This window comes from Ambystoma mexicanum, chromosome 4q, assembly GCF_040938575.1.
Source record: "Ambystoma mexicanum isolate Mex_15411 chromosome 4q, UKY_AmexF1_1, whole genome shotgun sequence".
Lineage (NCBI taxonomy): Eukaryota > Metazoa > Chordata > Amphibia > Caudata > Ambystomatidae > Ambystoma > Ambystoma mexicanum.
In genome coordinates this window covers 238665924-238686193 of record NC_090928.1, presented here as the reverse complement: position 1 = coordinate 238686193, position 20270 = coordinate 238665924, and the positions used below count along the sequence as shown (strand labels likewise).

At 50.3% G+C, this 20270-nt stretch overlaps 1 protein-coding gene across 1 annotated transcript in view; it reads right to left on the bottom strand.

The window, feature by feature from the left end:
* POLR1B (RNA polymerase I subunit B) overlaps positions 1-20270 on the bottom strand; it is a 754587-nt gene that overhangs the window by 579239 nt on the left and 155078 nt on the right. Inside the window, exon 4 of the mRNA XM_069607790.1 lies at positions 15198-15330. Within this exon, the coding sequence (XP_069463891.1) occupies positions 15198-15330 (133 nt within the window). The remainder of the gene's footprint in view (positions 1-15197; positions 15331-20270) is intronic.

The following is a 20270-nucleotide window of genomic DNA, read 5'->3' as shown; positions in this document are numbered from 1 at the left end:
GATGAGACCACAAGGACGTCCGGCCCGTGGTTCTGGTGTATCGGGAGATCGCAGCAAGATGAATCTTGATGGACGCGTGTGCCAGACCAGCTTTGGCCAGCGTCAGCAGGTACGGCAGTACTTGGGGAGCCGTAATCCGTAGAGGGTTAATCTTCTGTGCGTGGCACCAGACAGAGAACCTCTTCCATTTGTGTCCGTAGCATTTAAGAGTCGAGGACGCCCTGGCCTTTGCAAGAACCTCTCTGCAATCGGCCGGTATGTCGTATCCTCCAAACTCTAGCGCTGCAGGAGCCAGGCCTGCAAGTTCAGCGACTTCGGGTCGTGGTGGAGGATGGCGCCTCCTTCCCTGGAGAGTAGATCCGCGTCCGCCGGCAGCTTGATCGGCGGGGACGCTGACAAGTCCAGAAGGTCCGGGAACCATATCTGCCTCGGCCACGCAGGTGCGACGAGGATCATCCTGCACCGTGACCTCTTGAGCTGGTTGATGAGCCGGATTAGCAGAGGCAAGGGAGGGAACGCGTAGAGGAACAGGCCCTCCCAGGGGAACGAGAAAGCATCGCCCATGCTCCTCGTCTGGGGAAACCTGCTGGCGAACCTCCGGCACTTGGTGTTCGTCGCCGTCGCGAACAGGTCGATCTGGGGTGTGCCCCACCGTCGGAAGAGGCGATCCACCAGATCCTGCCGTAGCTCCCACTCGTGGCACGAGCGCAGCTCCCTGCTGAGTGAGTCGGCGATGGTGTTTTTTATCCCTGCCAGATGAAACGGCACCAGAAAAATCCCTTGGGCGACGGCCCAATGCCACAGGTCCTGCGCCTCCTTGGACAGCGCTGGGGACCTGGTTCCGCCCTGTTTCCTGATGTAAAACATGGTGGTGGTGTTGTCGGTGAAGATCCTCACCACCTTGCCCTTGAGGGACGGAAGGAAGGACCTGAGGGCCCAAAACACTGCACGGAGCTCCAGGACGTTGATATGTAGGGACTTCTCCGTCGGGAGCCAGAGTCCCCTTGCGTGCAGATTTTCGGTGTGCGCTCCCCACCCTTCCAGGGAGGCATCCGTGGTCACAGTCTCCTGGTGGGCTGGGGTCTGGAAGTCCATGCCCGCCGTCAGATGCGCGCGGGTGCCCCACCACCGTATCGCTCGTCGGAAACTCTCGTCGAGCTTGATCCTTTCCTCGAAGCTGCCCGTCGTCTGGATCCAGCGCGCATCCAGGAATTCTTGCAACGGTCGCATCCGGAGCCTGCACATGGGAATGAGGTAGATGCAGGAAGACATCATCCCGAGGAGGGACTTGATGGACCTCACTTTGGCCGCGTCGGCCACCAACATCCGTTGCACCTTGCCCAAGATGGTCCTGGTCCTCTCCTCCGACGGGGAGGCCAGAAGGGACACTGTGTCGAGCCTCGCTCCCAGAAACAGTGCGACTTGCGCGGGCACCAGGTGGGATTTGGCGTAGTTCACGGAGAATCCCAGGTCCGTGAGGAGTTGGACGGTCCTTGCCGTGTGGACCACGGCGAGCTCCCTCGTCTTGGCGCGGATGAGCCAGTCGTCCAGGTAGGGGTAGACGTGAATCCCCTCGCGGCGCAGCTGCGCCGCCACCGGTGCAAGGCACTTGGTGAATACCCTGGGTGCCGACCGTAGTCCGAAGGGAAGGGCTTTGAACTGGTAATGACGCCCTTGGACCACGAATCTGAGGAATTTGCGGTGCCCCTTTAGGATGGGAATGTGGAAGTAGGCATCCTCCAAATCCAACGACGATAGGAAGTCTCCTTCCTCCAGCTGACCCAGGACGTGCTGGAGGGTGACCATCCGGAACTTCTGCGCCTTGATGAACTTGTTCAGACGTCGCAGGTCTAGGATGGGGCGCCATCCTCCCGTCTTCTTCTTCACGAGGAAGTATCTCGAGTAGACTCCGGAGCCCCGAAGCCTCTTTGGGACGAGTTCGATGGCGCCCTTTCTGAGCATCGCCTTTACCTCCAGGAGAAGTTGAGGGACGTGAAGTTCTTTCCTGGCCACGGGGGGGACGCGCGGGCACCTTCTTTGAAACTCGAGCGCGTGGCCCCGGGCCAGGGCGTCCAGCACCCAACGGTCGGTGGAGATGGACTCCCACACGCTGACGAAGCCCGCCAGCCGGCCTCCCACCGGGGTGCTTCGGTGGGGGCCCGACCACACGGCCGGTTCAATCCTGCTTGGACGCGGCCTTGCCGCCTTGACCTCCTTGGCGACGACGGCGGGGTCCGCTAGACTTGCCTCGTCCTCTGTAGGCCTCTTGCGACGACGAGCGGGCCGCTTGACGGTAGGAAGCGAAACCGCCGCCGGAACCTTTGGAGGCGCCCTTGCCTCCGCCGCTCCGAAAGGGCGTCCGTCGTTGCAGGACTCCAAGGGCCCGGGCCATCTCCGTATCCGCCTTGATGGCCTGAAGGGAATCGTCCACTGTCTTCCCAAACAGGTTGTTCCCGTCGAAGGGCATGTCCAGGACTCTGGTCTGGACGTCCTGCCGGAAGTCCGTAGCTTTGAGCCATCCACGACGTCGAAGGCAAACGCCGTTGCCCAGCTGGCGGAACCCAGTGTCGGCGATGTCCGTCGCCACGGTGATGGCGTGGTCCGAGGCCACCTCACCTTCCTGCAGGATCTCAAGGGCCTCCGCCCTCTTGTCGTCCGGCAGAAAATCCAGCAGGGGAGCCATCTTGTACCAGAGCTCCCTGTCGTAGCGGGCCACGATAGCCAAGGCGTTGGCCGCTTTAATCGTCGTCGCTGCCGACGAGATGACTCTACGCCCCATAGTATCCAATTTCTTTCCCTCGCTGTCCGGCGGGGAAGTCGATGTGGAGGCCGCACCCCCCCGCTTTCTTCCTGGTTGCCGCGGAGACGACGGAGTCCGGGGTAGGCTGCGCCCGGAGGCATAGGGGGGCCGTGTCCGGGACCCGGTACTTTTTCTCGTACCGGTCTCTTCTAGCTGGCGTCGTGGAAGGGTTCTTGAGGAGGGAAAGGCCCTCATCCCAAATGTCGTCCAACAGAGGCACTGCGAGGACCGTCTTCCTCTTGGCCTCGCGCCGCTGATAAAGGAAGCCTTCCTTTTTCTTCTCCTCAGGGCAGAGTTGAAAAAGCTCGGAAGCCCTGGAGATCATGGAGTGGAAAGATCCGATCTCGTCGGGCGGAGAGGCCCTGGTGGGAGGCGACGACGGAAAATCCTCATCGTATGCCTCGTCGTCCGTACCCGTCGCTGCCGTGTCAGTCCCCGTATCATCCCCTCGGGTGGACGGGGAGGAGGGCTGGAAGGGGCGCGACGGTTGAAAAGGAGGTGGTGGATGGATCCTTCTTTTCTTGGTAGGGGGAACACCAGAAGGTCCCGGTTCTGGATCCCCCGACGGGAGAGGTTCCTCCGTCGGTAACGGTAGCCTCGTCCTTATCTCGGAGCATAAGGACTGTATGGCCAACAAAATGGCCGCCGAGTTGTCTTGCGCCGCTGGCAGAGGGGAATCCGACGGGCGAGCAGGGGCCCCGTCGGTATCCTCGACGATGTCGTCGTCGTCACCTGCGTCGGGGTCCATTCCGACGGGCTGGCCTTCTTCCACGCCTAGGCCGTGGCTTAAGACCTCGATCAGCTCCTCTTCTGAGGTTGAGGCCAACTCTACGACGACGCCCTGCCCCCCCTTCTTCTTCCCCACGGGGGGTTTCACGGGGGTCCTATCGATGGGCACAAAGGAAGACTCCCTCCGAGGAGGCAGGGAGATTCTGGGCCCTGAGGTCGCCACCACTGGTGCAGCCACCACAGGCTGAGCCAGGGCCGCCGCGACCGTTTCGATAGAGGGCTTGGTCGGATGGATCAAGGCCTTCACCACCTTAGGTGCGCTCACCGCCTTATCCTTGAGGGAGGGGGCACTGCCACGCTCCTCCTCTGCCTTAGAGCTCGACCGGGGCCTCTCCAGGAGCTTCGCCGGGTGCTCGGCCTTCCTCTTACCCGACCCAGAGCGTTGGCTCGTGGTTGATGGTGCCGGGGAGGGTGCGCCCTGCCTGGCGCCCGTAGAGCCCGACCGTTCGGCGCTCCCGGTGCCAGCGGACTCGCGGTGCTTGGCCTTATGTTGGGCCCCCGTCGCCGGGGCGCCCTCAAAGGTCTTAGAAGACCGCTCGGATTTCTTCTTCTTCTCGCCAGACAGGCTCTTACCCTCCAGCCAGTTGGCGAGACGTTGATGGCGGTCCTTCATGGTCCGTTCCGACATGTTGCCGCAAAACGCACAGTCCTTCTCCACGTGCGTCTTGTCCTCATGAAGGCAGTAAAGGCAGAAAGAGTGTTCGTCCTCCTTGAAGACGTTCTGCAGCTGGCATCCAGGGCAGACCCTGAACAGCTTTCCGGGCGTCGAGCTTCCCTTCTCCTGGGCCATCTCTGAGACCGGGCCTGAGAAGCTTCTGGAGTCCTCCGAAGTGTAGCTCGACGAAATCTTCACCCTTGAGGGGCACAGATGAATCCGACACGGGTCCCCGTTGATCGGATGTAGAATCGGTGGAGCTTGAGGCTCTTTTGACCGAAAGAATCGAAGTTTTTTGTAAAAAGCGCGAAAAAATAGCACTAACGCTCGAGAGCAATAGCACGAGGATCCCAACACATGAACGTGCGGTAAAAATCTGAAGATGGCTGCCAGAGGCGGTGCTTAGGTAGAGGGCAGTCATTGGCTGTGGTCAGTATGACGCAGAGACCAGTGATTGGTTATTACTACGAAAGACAGATCAGAAACGAAACTGATACTGGTTTTTTCTTTACCGAGGATTCCCCGCCTGACGACGGGGAATATTCATGAGCATGTGAATCCATGCCAGACCCCATGCTGGAGAAGCATGGTTACTGTCAGTTGTGTGACTCTGCCTGATTCTTGTGTTAGGACATGTCAGGTAAACAGGCTCTGGTGTTAGTCCGTTGCCTGCTACCTTGTAACAAAGTGTTTGTGTGGGAAAAGGGAGCTTCTAAATATCCTACAGGGTAGGATGGGGAAAAGGTGTTACAGGGAGGGGATACCGTGTCTCAACCCTCGGTGTCCCCCTTCCACTCCCTGAAGACCCCTCGCCCAGGTGATGCTCCCCCACAGGTCCACCCCAAGGAACTGGATCCAATAGCGATAGCCGTGTCCTGGCCACCTGGACAACAGATTCCCGGGGATTAGCAAGTGAGACACCTTCTGGTTTCTCACATCACACTCGCTCGCTCCAATACGGCCCTTTTGATATCAGAAAAGGAGGTGGTTCCATGCGAGTTGACATTCTGGTAGGAGACCTTTAGTAACCCTCTCAGTAGAGGAGTTAGATAACAAACCTTGAGGTTATCATCCCAGTTGAACACAGTGATAAACCGTTCAAAATTCGTAAAGAAAGTGCAGAGATTCTCTCCCTCTTAGAAGGGTTGGAGTACCCCCAAGAGGGAGGTTACAGTAACTCTGCCCTATCGCTAGGCAGCCAAGGCTCTCCTGGTGGCATTTGTCTGGCCTAATCTGGTTGCTAACAATCCTTCCCAGGAGGTCCTTGAACAAGGTCATTTTCAGGTTCTAAAGTTAGAACAATTTCAGTGAGAGGTGACTAGATTTCTTCTTGGTCCCCTGAATCCCCTGGGATTTTAGTACAGAAGGCCGTAGGCCCTAACTTCTCGGACGATGGCCTTCGAGGGTTGCCCTCAAAGATGGTCATACATCCAAACTGGCATGTGGGTGATGCCAATGGGTTTGGCCATACGAGTTGGGCATGGGTCTGACTCTGTAGCAGGTCATAGACATCCCACTTCTAACAGCAGATGTGGCGAAGCAGAAGGCGTTCAACGCTCGGAGGACATTTCCACTGCTTCTTCAATAAATAAGAAAAGGTCCATCTATGCCTATTGCTAAGGGGATTTTCCATGCCTAAGAAACTACAGCTGCTCGTCAGTCGTCCAAAGAAACCAAAGATATGCCCTCAGTCTAAAACCCAATTCTAACTGGCCCTACCACTATAGAAAAGGAGCCTAAACATTGTGCTTCTGGTTAATACTTCCTTTGGCGGACTCAGTGGGCTTCTTCTCAGGGTAGTGTCTGTAGCTCCATTGAATAAGAGGTTATTTTAAATTAAATAAAGACAGTTCCTTAATCTTCCCTGCATGCTCACAAGAGATTCTGTAATTCCTGGAATACATTTAAAGTCTTAACATCTTTACACATAGGTATCCTTCTTGTATCCGCTCCCCAATTCCTTGTATGCTTTTCTTGGTGTTTTTCCTGTGATAAGGTGAATCCTCCAGACTCTATTCTACTATTTTCCCAGCGTCTCTTATAGGACGCTCCAGGCCTTTGTGATTCCTTATACTTGACAACACTTGTGGCTCTCACCAATGTTCACACTTCAGGTTTCTCTGGTTCCCATAAACCACATTTACTCTGTCTTCATGCGTTTCCAGTTGCCTCTCCCTTCCCTGGACCACCCTGCTACCTTCTACTGCGTTGGGCCGGTTCCCGGGGTTTGGCGTTTCATTGGGAAGTCTTCCCCTGGTTTCGCTCTCCAGTCACTCAGGGTCTCTGTTTCTCAACCTGCCCGCCTCAGCAGTCTCTGCCCTCAGAGGCAGAGCGGAGGACTTGTGCCTCCGATTGCGCAGTGTCAGCGTTCATTCGCGGGCTCCGAGCCCCCCATGGGAACCCTGTATTCACAGCACCAAGCAGGATTGTCTTCTCGACCCCGTCCCTGCAGCAGTTGCTCCAATGCTCTGCCTTCCGACCCTCGTCCTTCGGTGGGACAGTTTTCTCGACCCTGTCCTTGCAGCGGTTGTTCCACTACTCTCTTTGCTGGCACTCGTCTCTGCTCTTTCGATTTCTCACGCTGCCGCTTGTTCTAGCGCCCAATAGTGCTGTGCCCCTCCAGGACATTACTTTGCCAGAGGCTCTGCTCTGAATAAGGTTCTCTCCCTCCCTCTTCCTCTCTTGTTGGGTTCTTCGTCTCTTTAAGTTTGCCGCAGACTCTAAACGGGGCGTTTTGGTTCTTTTCGTTGGTTATGTGAAATCCAGGATTGCCTAAAGTCAAGGAGATGGTAATTGTATTTTGGTTGTTGAAGTCAATAGCGTAGTAAGTGCATGCATTTTAATTCCCATATAAGCTGATAATGTTTTTCGTTGGTAGTTCATCATGGAAATGGTAGTCCTTGTGCACAAGAGGGGAGATACTTCGTGAAGTCCCACTTGGCCAGACCTCTAGGAGGGTCTTGCTGAGTGGGCTCACTTCCCTAGCTTCACATGGGGTGGTTCCCTCTTGGGGAGAAGGGACGAATACCCTAGATTTGTCAAAACTGCAAGTTTTTAGTATCCAAGAGGCATGGTCTAACTCTGCCACTCTCCGAGTCATGAGATGGTTTTTAGATCTTCAACCTTTTTGTTTCTCGCTGGAACATCGAAAAGGGAAAGAACAAGCCAATGTGGACTTTGAGCCATTTCCCGCTTCCGCATCAAGGCGGGGCCTCATTTAACGGGAGGGGTATGTTATGAATCTGGACTATTTGTCCCTTCTCCCCAGAGGAGAACCCCCACCCCCTTTGAAGCTAGAGAGGTGAGCCTGCTCAGCAAAACCCTGCCTAGGTGTCTGGGAAAGTGGGACCTCAGTTGGAGTGACTCCCCACTTGCGGACAAGGACACCCAATCCCAGTCCGGAACACATTATCCACATAGATGAGAATCAAAAAGACCGTTAACCCTCATTTGGATTCACCGAATAGTGACATTTCTTCAACTCTTTGGCCACAGGTAATGCTGGATCACACCTGAAGTCCACAGTCAAAGAGAAATACTGCACCCCTTTTGTTTGTAATGACGTACATAAAAAGATGAACTTTGAGCCTCTGACGGGAAGACATCCTGGAGGGGCGAAGCCACGCTAAATCCCAGAGCCAGCGCTAGGATGGAGAGTGAATGAAACACTTGCAAAATGGCAAAAGGCTGGCATCCTGACGGGCAAAGAGGCCTGGGTCAAGAAGGAGACTGGTACGGTAAAGCAATCGTCTTGCCTGATGGAGCGACTACACGGAAGCCGTGGTGGGCCTGGGGCTCAAAAACTGACACTGGGACCAGGCTGCAGCAGAGAGCCCAAATCCCCAAGCTCTCTACGAGAAGGGCAGTAGCTTCCGAGCTGAGAGCGGAAGAGAAGCAAACACTCCTGAAAAGGTAACAACGTTGAGAGGGGTGAACAGTGACAATCGAGGCTGCGAAGGCCAAAAGGGTTATGTGAGCCAGATAAACCTAAATAGAGAAAAAGCAAGCCTATCAGAAGGCCAGAGGGCTTTGGGGTGTTCTGTGAAACCTAAAGACATTGACACTCAAGGCTGGATAAGCCACATGGGCTACTGGAACCCAGAAAAACCAAACGGGCAAACGCTGTGCCAAGGCCCTGCTAGAACAAGCCTGACATAGGGCCAGAGGATTTTGAGGAGTCCAGAAATCAAGAAACACAGTGGACAGACCTGGAGAGAGAACCTGGAGGGTTCAAGTTTCTGAGAACAAGACAAGGACACGGTCAAGTACCAAGCAGGAAATGGTGGAGTTGTGTCAAGAGAACCTTGTCTTTACTAAGAAAGAGGAAACCGTATCACTTAAAAACCTGGCATACAGAACCTGCAGAGAGGTTGAGGACTGTACTACAAGAAATGTATCGACTTTGATGAACTTTTAAAACCTTCCTCTTGCAAAAGGAACCCAGGTGTTGGACCAGGCAGAAGCCATACACAGAGGCCATTGCTCCGGGCTATTTTTTTCTTACGTTTTCTTAAGTGGTAGGGCCAGTTAGCTGAATAGAATTTGCAGTAAGGACTATTTCTTTTGGGACATTTCGCTAGCACCATTAGTTTTAGGTTGTTAAGCAGGGAACTTCCCCCATAGCGGAAGGGCTAGATAGGCATTTTTATTTTATTTTCAATAAACACCCTTGAACATGTCAGCAATTAGTCCGACTCCTTCTGGTTCGCCACACAGTGTAAAAAAACAACAGAGGCAATTGTTTCCAATGAGACAAAAATAAACATTTTGTTTCTGATTAACAAACAATGCCATTTTGTTCGTAGAAAATAGTAATAGACTGCTTTGAAGCCAATGGCGATTTAGTTATTCCAGAGAGAACTGCTGAAACTGGGATACTGTGCAGCTTCCGGGTTGAGTTACAACTCCGGTACAGGGAGATGCAGATGGTGTTGAGCAAAGGTAGTACATTTAAAAGAAGGACTCCTCAGAGACCCAATGTTACTTTTGGGTTTCTTTCTGGGTTGCAATTAATTGTTTTCTTTGGGTAACAGACATAGCCCTTAGACTCTGACAGTTGCCAGTGCTCTTGGCGTCTGCTGCTCCCATTTCTTCACATTTGATCCACACAGAGTTGGATCAGCAAGATTCCTTGAAGTAGGAGAACATCGAGATCATCTGACTTGGCTGAGCTTGTTGGGTCAAGGAGAGAGATTGTAGGTGTTAGGTTATATCTGGTCGCTAGAAGACAGGTGTCTTAGGATAAGCTTTGCTGCCAGAGTGGTTATTGGGAGAATGAAATGAACAGCAGAGTCTCTTCACAATTCCTGTTTATGTAGGAGTCTGTCATGAGAGGAGGTGAATGGAAGGTCTGGTCCCATTGGAAAGGCCATTAGGTCACACATCACAGCTCTGCGTAGCGGTCTAGTGGTTACGTCCTCCTTCCTTTATGTACCGAGAAGCCATGCCCCCACAGCACATTGCAACTGTATTCCTGTTCATCGCCCGCTGGAGTGCTTCAGTTCCAGTCTCTCCTCTCCGAAGATTTTGTCCTGCCTATCTCCCTTGTGCCCTCCTCTCCTTGTGAGCCGTCTCCTCTCTCCTGTGTATCGTACAGTTTCTTTCTTCCCGACTTCTATTCTATCAGTTTGTGTTTTTGCCGCTCTCGGCTTCTGATTAGCTTTGCTCTCTCGTTCGCCGCCCTCGGCTTCCTATTTTCTTCGGTCTCCCTGTCACCACTCTCGGCTCTTTTGCCTTAGTTTCCTGTGCCGCTCTCGGCTCTTTACTTTCTGCTTCCTTTCATTATCCTCTGCCTCCGCTTACCTGTTTACACTCCAAGTTCCCACTCTGCTCCGCCACCTCTCGGTAAGCTCTCCTTCGGATCCTTGGGATACTGTTCTGTTGCCTTACATATTGGCTCTTCTGTCTTTGGTTACTCAGCCAGTATTTGGCTGTGCTCTTTATTTCCACAGCACCTGCCGAACATATTTCTGATTTCGGAGCCGCTATGCCATTCAGCCTGCTTCCTCACAGCAGTAATACCAGCCTTGCCTGTACTGTCTACTCAGTTTTCCCTTCACTCTGTCACGTTCGTGACATTAGTTGTCCCCTCCATAGACTCTTCTACACTCCGTTTTATGCCCTTACCTGACAGTACCTCATTGAAGTACCTATTCATCACTGACTGCTACAAAGGAAAGGACAACTTGGACTAGATTCTTCCAGGAAATTACAAAAGGAAGGCTAACGGGTTTTTTTTTGTGCCTCTGGCTTTTTCCCCTCTCTGGGCTGCGCACGGGAATTGTCATTCTTGTTGCGGACTGTTCTTCAGCGCAACAACAGTGGCGAGTTCCCGGAACAGACCCCATCTCTTCTCCAAAAAAGGAGAACCTGACAAGACCACTGTGGAACCTTCTGGATCTGACCTCTCATCCAGTGAATCTGAGAGAGACACAGGTGAGCCCCACTAGAGTCCTTTTGCTCTGCTTCAGGGCTCGTCCTCTGGTTCGACAATATGAGAAAGCAGAAACCTGGTTTATATGGGTGGTTGAAGGCTGGCTGGAGGAGCGAATTAGCTCCCAACCACAGGATTCCATTCTTGCTATCTTTCAGCAGGCACTCTAGTCAATGGTGTGCGCCACTTTCAACTTTCACAGGCTTCGTCCACTGATTTCTCTCAGGTCTGGATTTCGGTATTAAGGACAAACATCATTCACAAACAAGTCTTATCGTATTCTGACAAATGCAACCTTCACTCTTCAAAAAGGGTACTAGGGAGGGCATTGTATCACAAGATTCTTGTCTCACTCACTCTCTCCTAGGAAGAATAACTACCATTGGACTTTTACACTGAATTTAGAAAGTGGTTCCCATGAGGGACACACTCAAAAACACATTATGATTGAAAAGCTCACCAACCAGTAGTGCACAAATCACCAGCTGTGCAAGTAGACTTTCACAGGGAAAAATTGAGCTATTGGGGAACAGGTAGGTAAAATCATGGGCAGAGGTACATTTCACCACAATACAAACATCTACATGATAAATCACGACATTACATTTAGATAGAGCGATCATCATTTGCACCACCAAATACTCTAAAAGATCTCCGACCTCACATACTCATTCTTTCCCCATACTGTTGCCAACCCTTAACGCTCTCCCTGACAACCTACACCCAGAGTGCCTAGTAGAAAGCTACAACAATGCCATGAAGACAGGACTAGACACTATTGCCCCTCTAAAACTGCAAAAGAGTAAACAAGCCCACCTCAACGCATGGTTTACCCCCCCCATCTGAAAGAACTAAGAATGCAAAAAAGGAAACTAGAAACTCAATGGCGCAATACCCCCACAGAAGAGAACAAACTACAGCTTAAACAGCTCACAAACAACTACAAAAAAGAAATCCTACTCACCAAAAAGAACCTTTTCAATGAAAGAATCAAAAACTCCAGCTCCAATACCAGGGAACTATTTGCAATCCTTAGAGAACTGTAATCCCCCATATCCCCACCAGATAATATAACCAAAGACAAACAATGGTGCACCAGTGTCCAAAACTCCCTAAACAACAAAATCAAAACTCTCCAAACAAAAATTGCACTAAAAAAAGACTCCATAACCACTAACGACTACTCATCACCTAGCATCCCTGCCAAAATAACTAACCCACCAGGCCCAAACCTCTTCAGATTCGCTAAAATCTCCATACCAGAAACAGAAAAGGTCATCGCCTCTCTCAAACCCTCCAACTGCAAAGGCGACAACTGCCCACCCCAGATAATAAAGGATGCAGCCAGGGACTTAGCTCCCTTTATAACCAAATTGATCAACGCATCCTTCTCCTCCAACACCATACCAAGCAACCTCAAACAATCCTGGGTTCTGCCACTCCTCAAGAAGCAAACCCTAGACCCCACTATCCCTACCAACTACAGGCCCATTACCACGGTGCCATTCCTGCTAAAGATAATAGACAGAGTAGCATACTTACAAATCCAGCAATATCTAGAAACCAACAAACTCTTAGGTGCCCGCCAATCCGGATTCAGATCGCAACCCGGCACAGAAACCGCCTTAATCGACCTCAAAACCCAAATCAATGAGATTAATGACAAAGGAAACACCGCCATGCTTCTCCTCCTTGATCTGCCGGCAGCCTTCGACCTGGTAGATCACACAGTCCTGTGCGAACACCTGGCTTCGGCTGCCCACTTCTCAAAAGAGGCCATAGCCTGGATCCAATCATTTTTGGACAATCGTACCATGAGAGTCGTCTCCTCACTAGCCTCAGCAGACCCCATCAAAATAACCTGCGGTGTACCCCAAGGGCCCTGCGTCTCCCCCACCCTCTACAATATCTTTACCAAGCCCTTATTTGACAAGTTAGACAAACTGGGTGTCTCATACACTAACTATGCAGATGACACCCAGATTCTCATACCCCTTTCGGGCAACTTCGACTCAGATACGGCCTTGGTAAACAAAATATACCTCATCATTCAGGCATGGATGGCCACACACAGCCTATGCCTGAATGATGAGAAAACCGAAATACTGCTCCTTGGATCCAACATCAACCTAAAAAAACTCAGTCCTGACTACAAGGCCTTCAACATAGACGGCAACACTATCAGTCGCCAAAACAGTGAAAACTCTAGGCTTTCACCTTGACTCAGCCATGTCACTAAAAAAACAAGTGAACTCTTTAGCATCCTCTACCGCTTACATGTGCAAGCTCATCAGGGCAAGCAGAGCAATCCTCTCCCAAGCTAGCTGCATTACCATCGCCAATGCCTTAATATTATCCAGACTCGACTGCTGCAATACCATGTATCTAGGAGCCAACAAATAAATAACAGACAAGCTCCAAACTCTGCAAAATAACGCACTCAGGACAGCCCTTAACCTACCACACAAGGAACACATATCCAACAAAAGAAGAGAACACATATGGCTCAAAATCTGTGACCGCATCTCACTCAAAACAGCATCACTCACCTTCAAATGCTTAAACAACGCTGCCCCCCCTACCTGGCAACCAGAATAGTAAAAAGAACCTCCACCAGACCCACGAGGATGACCAATGCTTACTGCCTACAGGTACCCAAATTCAGACAGAAAAAAACAGGTGGTAGCAGCTTCCCTGTCATGGCAGCCCAACACTGGAATGCCCTCCCTCTCAACATCAGAACTGACCAATCCTATTACAGTTTTAGGCGAAACACCTTCACCTGGTTACGCTCCAACTACCCCATGACTGAACAATGCCCCTGCACCTAGCCTACCTCACTGTATATATGTATATAAACTGACCTGCTAAATGTACAGTACTGTATGTATATTTGTATATATGCCTACTTAACAGACCCTGTAAGTAATGTAATGCTCTGCTCACCATTCAACTGTTTCCTACCCTGTAACCAAGTCTTTATGTATACTTACTTCTCTGTTCTCTGTTGCGCCCTGTTACCTCTGGGTTTTGTGCGCTATATCAAATAAATAAATAAACAAACATACATACATACATATAGGTATTTTAGTGCCTTGGTCATCGCAGCTTCTTGTTGGAAAATGTCAGGCATAAGACAGGTTTTTATGGAACCCCTAAACACTTATGCAGTGGGTAGAGTCAGGTCAGTGGGTATTGAGGTTACCACGCAGGAGATCATGATTCCGGGACTTTGTTAGGTTGCTTTGCTGAAACACTTCACAACCCCTTCCTACCTCACTTTGCGAGAAGTTGTCAGAGGTAAATCTCAGACTCTCTGGCTATGTTTAGGTTTACTGCATGGAACAACTCCCCCCCCCCCCCCCCCCAAAATGGGCAAATGTATGAACTTCTAAAAACAGCCTTGTTTTTGTAAGCCTTTACACATGATATTACTAATGTAGACTCCTCATTCGATCAGTCATGCCTGGTCGGTCAATGGCTGTAATGACTGGCAACGTGTTAAGTATGGAAAAAGCAGCCTATTTTTATTGAGAATGGTTTAAACACCTCCTGTGATGAGTGTCAGGTGTTCAGCGATGAGAGGTGAGAGAGTATACTTGTTCTGCGCCGCGTGTTTGCAAATAAAGTGTCTATGAATGCTTCTGTTCCTATTCAGGCTGTAAATTCTCCATTGGTTTTGTTTAATTGAACTTGGTATTCCCAGCTGTGGTCGGTGCCAGGCAGTGGAGGCAAAGAGCGTGGGGGGTCGGACGTAGGGAAGGATCCCTTCGCAGGCTGGACACCTGCTGAAGCCCAAAGATGTCGACATGCGCTGGGCAGGAGCGTGGCACCACAGGACCGAGTACCTTGATTAAAGACAAAGGTCTAAAGACAAAACACAGTATCCGGGGAAGAGCGTGCGGAATTACAAGGCCGAATCCAAACCCAGGAGCGCAGGTGAAAGCGATTCGCTCCGGTTGATGCTGAAAAGAGGACTGGGGAGTAGCACCGTTAGGCGGAGTCAGGGGAGCACATGCTCCCAGGGCTGCGCCCGTGCGCGCCTCTGAATGTAAAGGGGAAGAGGGTTTTTTCTGGTGAAAAAGGTTCCGTCTCCTGTCCCTAGCGAAGGACGCCGGTACAGTATGGAGGAAAGGGGACGGGAGATAGGAGTAATATTAGTTACAAATGATTGTTCTCCTAGAACAAAATGTGAGCAGAAATAACCAATGAAATACCAAAAAAATTAAAAGGATAGACGGAAATGGTGAAAAATAATTAACATAAAACCAGGTGTATTAATAATGTTAACACATCGAAATCAATATGATGTTGAAACGTAAAAGAAAATTGTCGTCTGGCGGGCAATGTTAGACACAGATGTTAACCCCCCCCCCCCCCCCCCATCTTCCATTGTAATGATTTCTGGAAATCCCAAGTAATTGTGTTATGTTCTTGAATTGTACTACAATGGGATGTTTCTTTTTTAAAACTTGCTTTCTGTATTTCACTGTCCAATGTTAGAAATCTTAAAATCATACCATATTGTGTGTAACCTGGTCCACGATTCTTCCATTTTGGCCTCACCATTGCAACAGGAAAGTTTCTTCTCGGCATGATCAACATTCTGATCACTTTTTCTATTCCATTGATTATAAAGTATCCTCCCATTTCCTGAAAAAGTGGACACATGATTTATTTGATGAGAACACCCTGTGAGGGGTCAGTAGTACGAGGCGGACAACCGCTTGTAGTTTGGTTAGTATTTCACATTTTATTTCAAAGGAAAAATGCATATAAAACCTAACTCAGCATACTCTACCAGGGAATTCCCTACCTAGTCTAGGATCTAAGGGAAAATATCCTAGCATATGCAAAACTGGCCCTCCCTCTAAACAAAACAATCCAAACAAAGCTTAAACTGCATAAATAAAAGATCAAACAACCAGTGTCTTTGATGACTTCTATCTGGCCTGGGTAGATCCTCTTCCCCAGGAATGTCCAAAGTCAATTTCTTCCAAGGAAAATAAAGTCTTGAATCAGTTCTTGAAAAGTTCCAAAGAAACAAAAGTTCACTTAAACAAAAATTCACTGGTAACAGTTCCTTCTTGGTTTGTTGAAAAGGTTTAAGTTACTTACCTGTAACTATTGTTCATCAGCATTGGTCGGGCATGGATTTACATGCTCATGAATATTGCCCGTCAGGCTGGGAATCCTTGGTAAAAGAAAAAACGGTTTCACTTTGCCTTAAAACTATATTTGTCTCTAAACCAATCAATGTCCTCTGGATCATACCGCCCCCATTCAATGACAGTCCTCTCCCTAAACCCCTCCTCTGGCAGCCATCTTCAGATTTGGTAAGCACGTAAAGTGGCAGTATGACCAAGAACAGCCGCAGAGGGGACGGAGGGATGGTTTGCATGTGAATCCATGCCAGACCCATGCTGGAGAACAATAGTTACAGGTAAGTAACTTAAACCTTCTCCAGCATGGTGTCTGGCATGGATTCAAATTCTCATGAATAACTAATACATAGCAGTACAACATTACACAACCACAAAGGTGGCAAAGTTCAACAGAAGCAGTTAATTCTTAGATCTGGTACAGTCTCACCTCAAGCGAACAGGTTGCAGAGCACTCCTTTGCCGACTCTGGACTACACCCTGGAATCCCTGTCGACGCTGTAGAAGTTTGTGAAGGTGTGCCTAACCTCCACGTCGCAACCGCGCAGATGTCCAGCAGGGGCACACCAGACAGGAACGCCGCTGTTGCAGCCAGAGAGCCACCTTGAAATGGAAGGCATGGACAAGGCCTTCCCATGGTTCACATGACCAAAGTCCACAATCAGTTGTGAAGTCTTCTGAAAACTATTTGTGCGTGCCACGTAGAACTTCAGGGCACAAGCAACGTCCAGCAAAAGCAAGGCCCTTTCTGCCCGTGACAAAGGTTTTGGGAAAAAAAAACAGGTAACACCAAAGGCTCTTTGAGGTGGAATTCCAGAGAAAAGAGGGGTGTGTACGCAGCACCACCCTCAATTCTTGGACAGTCAGGTATGGTTGCTTGCAGGATAGGGCCTGGATCTCACCTACCCATCTGGCAGAGGCGACGGCCACAAGGAAAGCTGTTTTCCACAAGAGGAACTTGAGAGGGGCCTGATGCATAGGCTCGAATACCCCCCCCCCCCCACAGGTGCCTCGTCAGAACCACGTTGAGTTCAGAGGCCCGGAGCAGGAGCCTTCACTGGCAGGAAAGATTTAAAAAGTCACTTGTTAAATTCCTTGATGAGTCGGTGGGACCAAAGTGAAGACCTTCCTGGAGACCTGGTGTAGCAGGCTATCGCTGCCAGATGTACCGTGATATAGGCGTGCGCCAGTCCGGCCTTGGCCAAGTATAGCAAGTATGGAAGGATCTGCAGGGCCGTGACCCTCAGAGGTGTAATCTTCTGAGGCCGGCACCACAAAGTGAAATGTTTCCACTTGTGACCGTAGCACTTCAAAGTCGATGACGCCCTGGCCTTGGCGAGGACGCAAATCATATTCTCCAAACTCTAGAGCTGCAATAGTCAAGCCTTCAGGTTCAGCGATCCTGGGTCGTGATGAAGGATTGCGCCTCCTTCTCTGGTGAGAAGATCTGCAGCCTCTGGCAGCATGCCCGGAGGCGACGCTGACAGGCTGAGAAGGTCTGGATACCATCTGTCTCGGCCGCGCTGGGGCGATGAGCATCATTTTGCATGGACACCGAGTGTGTGGATGACTCGTAGCAGAAGAGGGAACGCGTGCAGAAACAGCCCTTACCACGGGAAGGAGGATGTGTCCCCCAGGGTCCTCGGCTGGTGGAATCTGCTGGCAAACTTCTGCCACTTGGAGTTTGCTGCCGTCGCAAATAGATCGATCTGGGCCTGCCCCATTTGACGAATAGGGGGTCCACCTGATCCTGACTATGCTCGTACTCGTGGCAGGAGCGCAGTTCCCTGCTAAGGGAGTCTGCGATGATGTTCTTGACTCACGCCAATAGGAGAGGGATGAGGAACATCACCTGTCGACGGCCCAGCGCCACAAGTCCTGCGCTTCTTTGGAGAGAGCCGGGGATCGAGGGCCCCCATGCTTCCTGATGTAGAACATGGTTGTTAGGTGGGTAGTACCCTTGGGTGCACTACAACAACCACAGCCTCCTGGCAATAGGAACCAACCTTTGGTTAAGTCTGAACTACACAGGTTGGTAGTGAGGAAGAGCAGCCAGGCTCAACTCAAGAGGGGTCAATGTGAGCTGTAGGGAGTTTACACAAAGATTCACAGTGACAAGTATTCAAATAAACGATTATACACAAGGTTTCTTGAAAAAAACAATTATTAATTTATTTACCGGTCATTTGAATAAGCCTTCGACAGAAGGGAGCAATATGCTAGCAACACACAAATACCTTCAAAATACACTCTTAGTTTCTAAATCAGCAAACACCCATCGGGGATGGCACACAGACACTTCCTACACCCTCAGGTGACTTTAGTAGTTAGGACACTGTGGACATTGATATATTACTGTTGGCATTTAGAATAGTACTGATATGAGTGTCAAAGAAAAGGTTATTAGAACAAACAAGAGATCACAAATATTCTTAAGCAGGCAAATACTTGTGGACCCCGCAATAAGAGTCATTCAGTGAAACAGGCTAAGCCAAAGTCAATGGGCAAAAGTTTATGTGAGCTGAAGCAATTCTTGTAGGTAAGTAAGAAAAGTCTTTGCACAATGTTTTAGAAGTCTTTGAAGAAAAAGAAGAATCAATGTAGGGCCACAAGCTCTTAAGACTTGTGAGTAGGGAAGATGCAAGCAACTCTACAGTAAGAGGTAAGTTCTTTCAGACTTTGCAGTACCTTTAGTTAGAAGAAAAATGCAGCAGATGACTTCTGTTCCTGTGCAGCTCTGCAGATCCCGGTGTTCTTGGGCCTCAGTCATGGGGACAAGAGGGGGGACTTCTGGGGACCCCTGAACTGCAATGGGATGGTCACCGACAGTAATCAGCAATCTTCAAACAAGTGGCACTTCGGTGTTTCAGCTTCTTGCGTCTACCGCCAACAGCACATGCGCGGTTCCTGGCTGTCGAGACGGGCATTCCTTGCATCTGGGGTCCAGCACTCTGTTGAGGTGGCTCAGGCTCGGTCAGTCCTGCTTCCTGGGAGTCCGGAGGATCTTCCTGGAGCTCTTGCCCAGCTTAAAAGCAACGCACACAAACTGGTGTTACTCTCCCTGGCTCTTTGGTTCCAACAGCAGTGGAATTGCAACCAGCTTTGAGAGGGTGTCCAGGTGGCTTACTTTGTAGTTGATTGGTCCCACCAACTCAAGGGGAGATGTCGTCCTTGCAGTGGCTTCTCTGTCAATACAAATTTGGAGTTTCAGCACAGCAGCAGGGCTTCACCGGGCAAACCAACGGTCCAGGAGTTGCAGCAGGTGTTCTTCTTCAGGTTCAAGTTCTTCTTCCAGTAGTCAACTCTGCCTTCCAAGCCAAAAAACCTTGCCTTTTATGCAGGTTTCTCCCATTCATTCCAGCCTACCTGCAAGTCACCCAGCAGGGTGGCTGTCCTTTGCCAGACAGCCAGCCAGCCAGCCAATCACCTAAGAGTGCATTCCTGTCTTTGAGGAGATTAAGCACAGGGAGTTTGGGCACCTCCCTCACTTCCTGACCCCCACCAGACACCCTGGAGCCAGAGGCGGGCTTCACTCGTGAATCCCACCAAAGCCAAAGCGAACAAAGGGAACAAACCTGGTTTGGCGCGCAGAGGAAATCTCAAGAAGGACCTTTCCACAAAGCAATGGCGAAAAAAGAAGACCAGGGTCATTTTGACAAAAATGGCACCCCTGGGTGTTTTACTACAGCTGCGAACGCAGCCCGCGGTAAATGCACACCACAGTAGTTAAAGGTAAACCACTGCCACCCACCATTCATCCAGGAAAGGGTAACATAAAAATGTTACATGAGAAATTAGAGAAAGGGGATACCCCTCCAGCACCCTATTGTAAGATAGTGTGTGCTGGGTCTAGAAAGTGACTTTACTTTCATTTGTAAATTTCACTTTACTGCTCTTGGAAACGGTAGTTTATCCAAGAGAAGGTATTTAAACCTTGGGGAAATCTGAAAGACTTCCCTGTGCCACTGCACTAAAGGTGCTGTGTGTCACAATGTAAAAAGATGCCTATGGAGTTTGTCAGACTCCAAAAACCAAAAGAAACACAGAGTTACAATCACATAAAAATACATGAGAGTGGGAAATAGGGTCTCTCTCTCTCCAGGTAAAAATGAAAAAGTCCTAGAGTCTAGCAAAAGAGCTGGGGGTCTCTAAGGTAGAGAGAAATTAGCACATTTCTGAGAATTCTCCCTAACACTGGTGGTGGTGTTGTCCGTGAAGATACTCACCACCTTGCCTTTCAGAGACGGTAGGAACGACTTGAGGGCCCAGAACACTGCCCGTAGCTCCAGGATGTTGATATGAAGGTCCTTCTCCTCCAGCAGCCACAGGCCTCTGATGTGCAGATGTCCGGTGTGCGCTTCCCAGCCTTCCAGGGAGGTGTCCGTGGTGATCGTCTTCTGGTATGTGGGGTTTTGAAACCGTGTTTTGGGC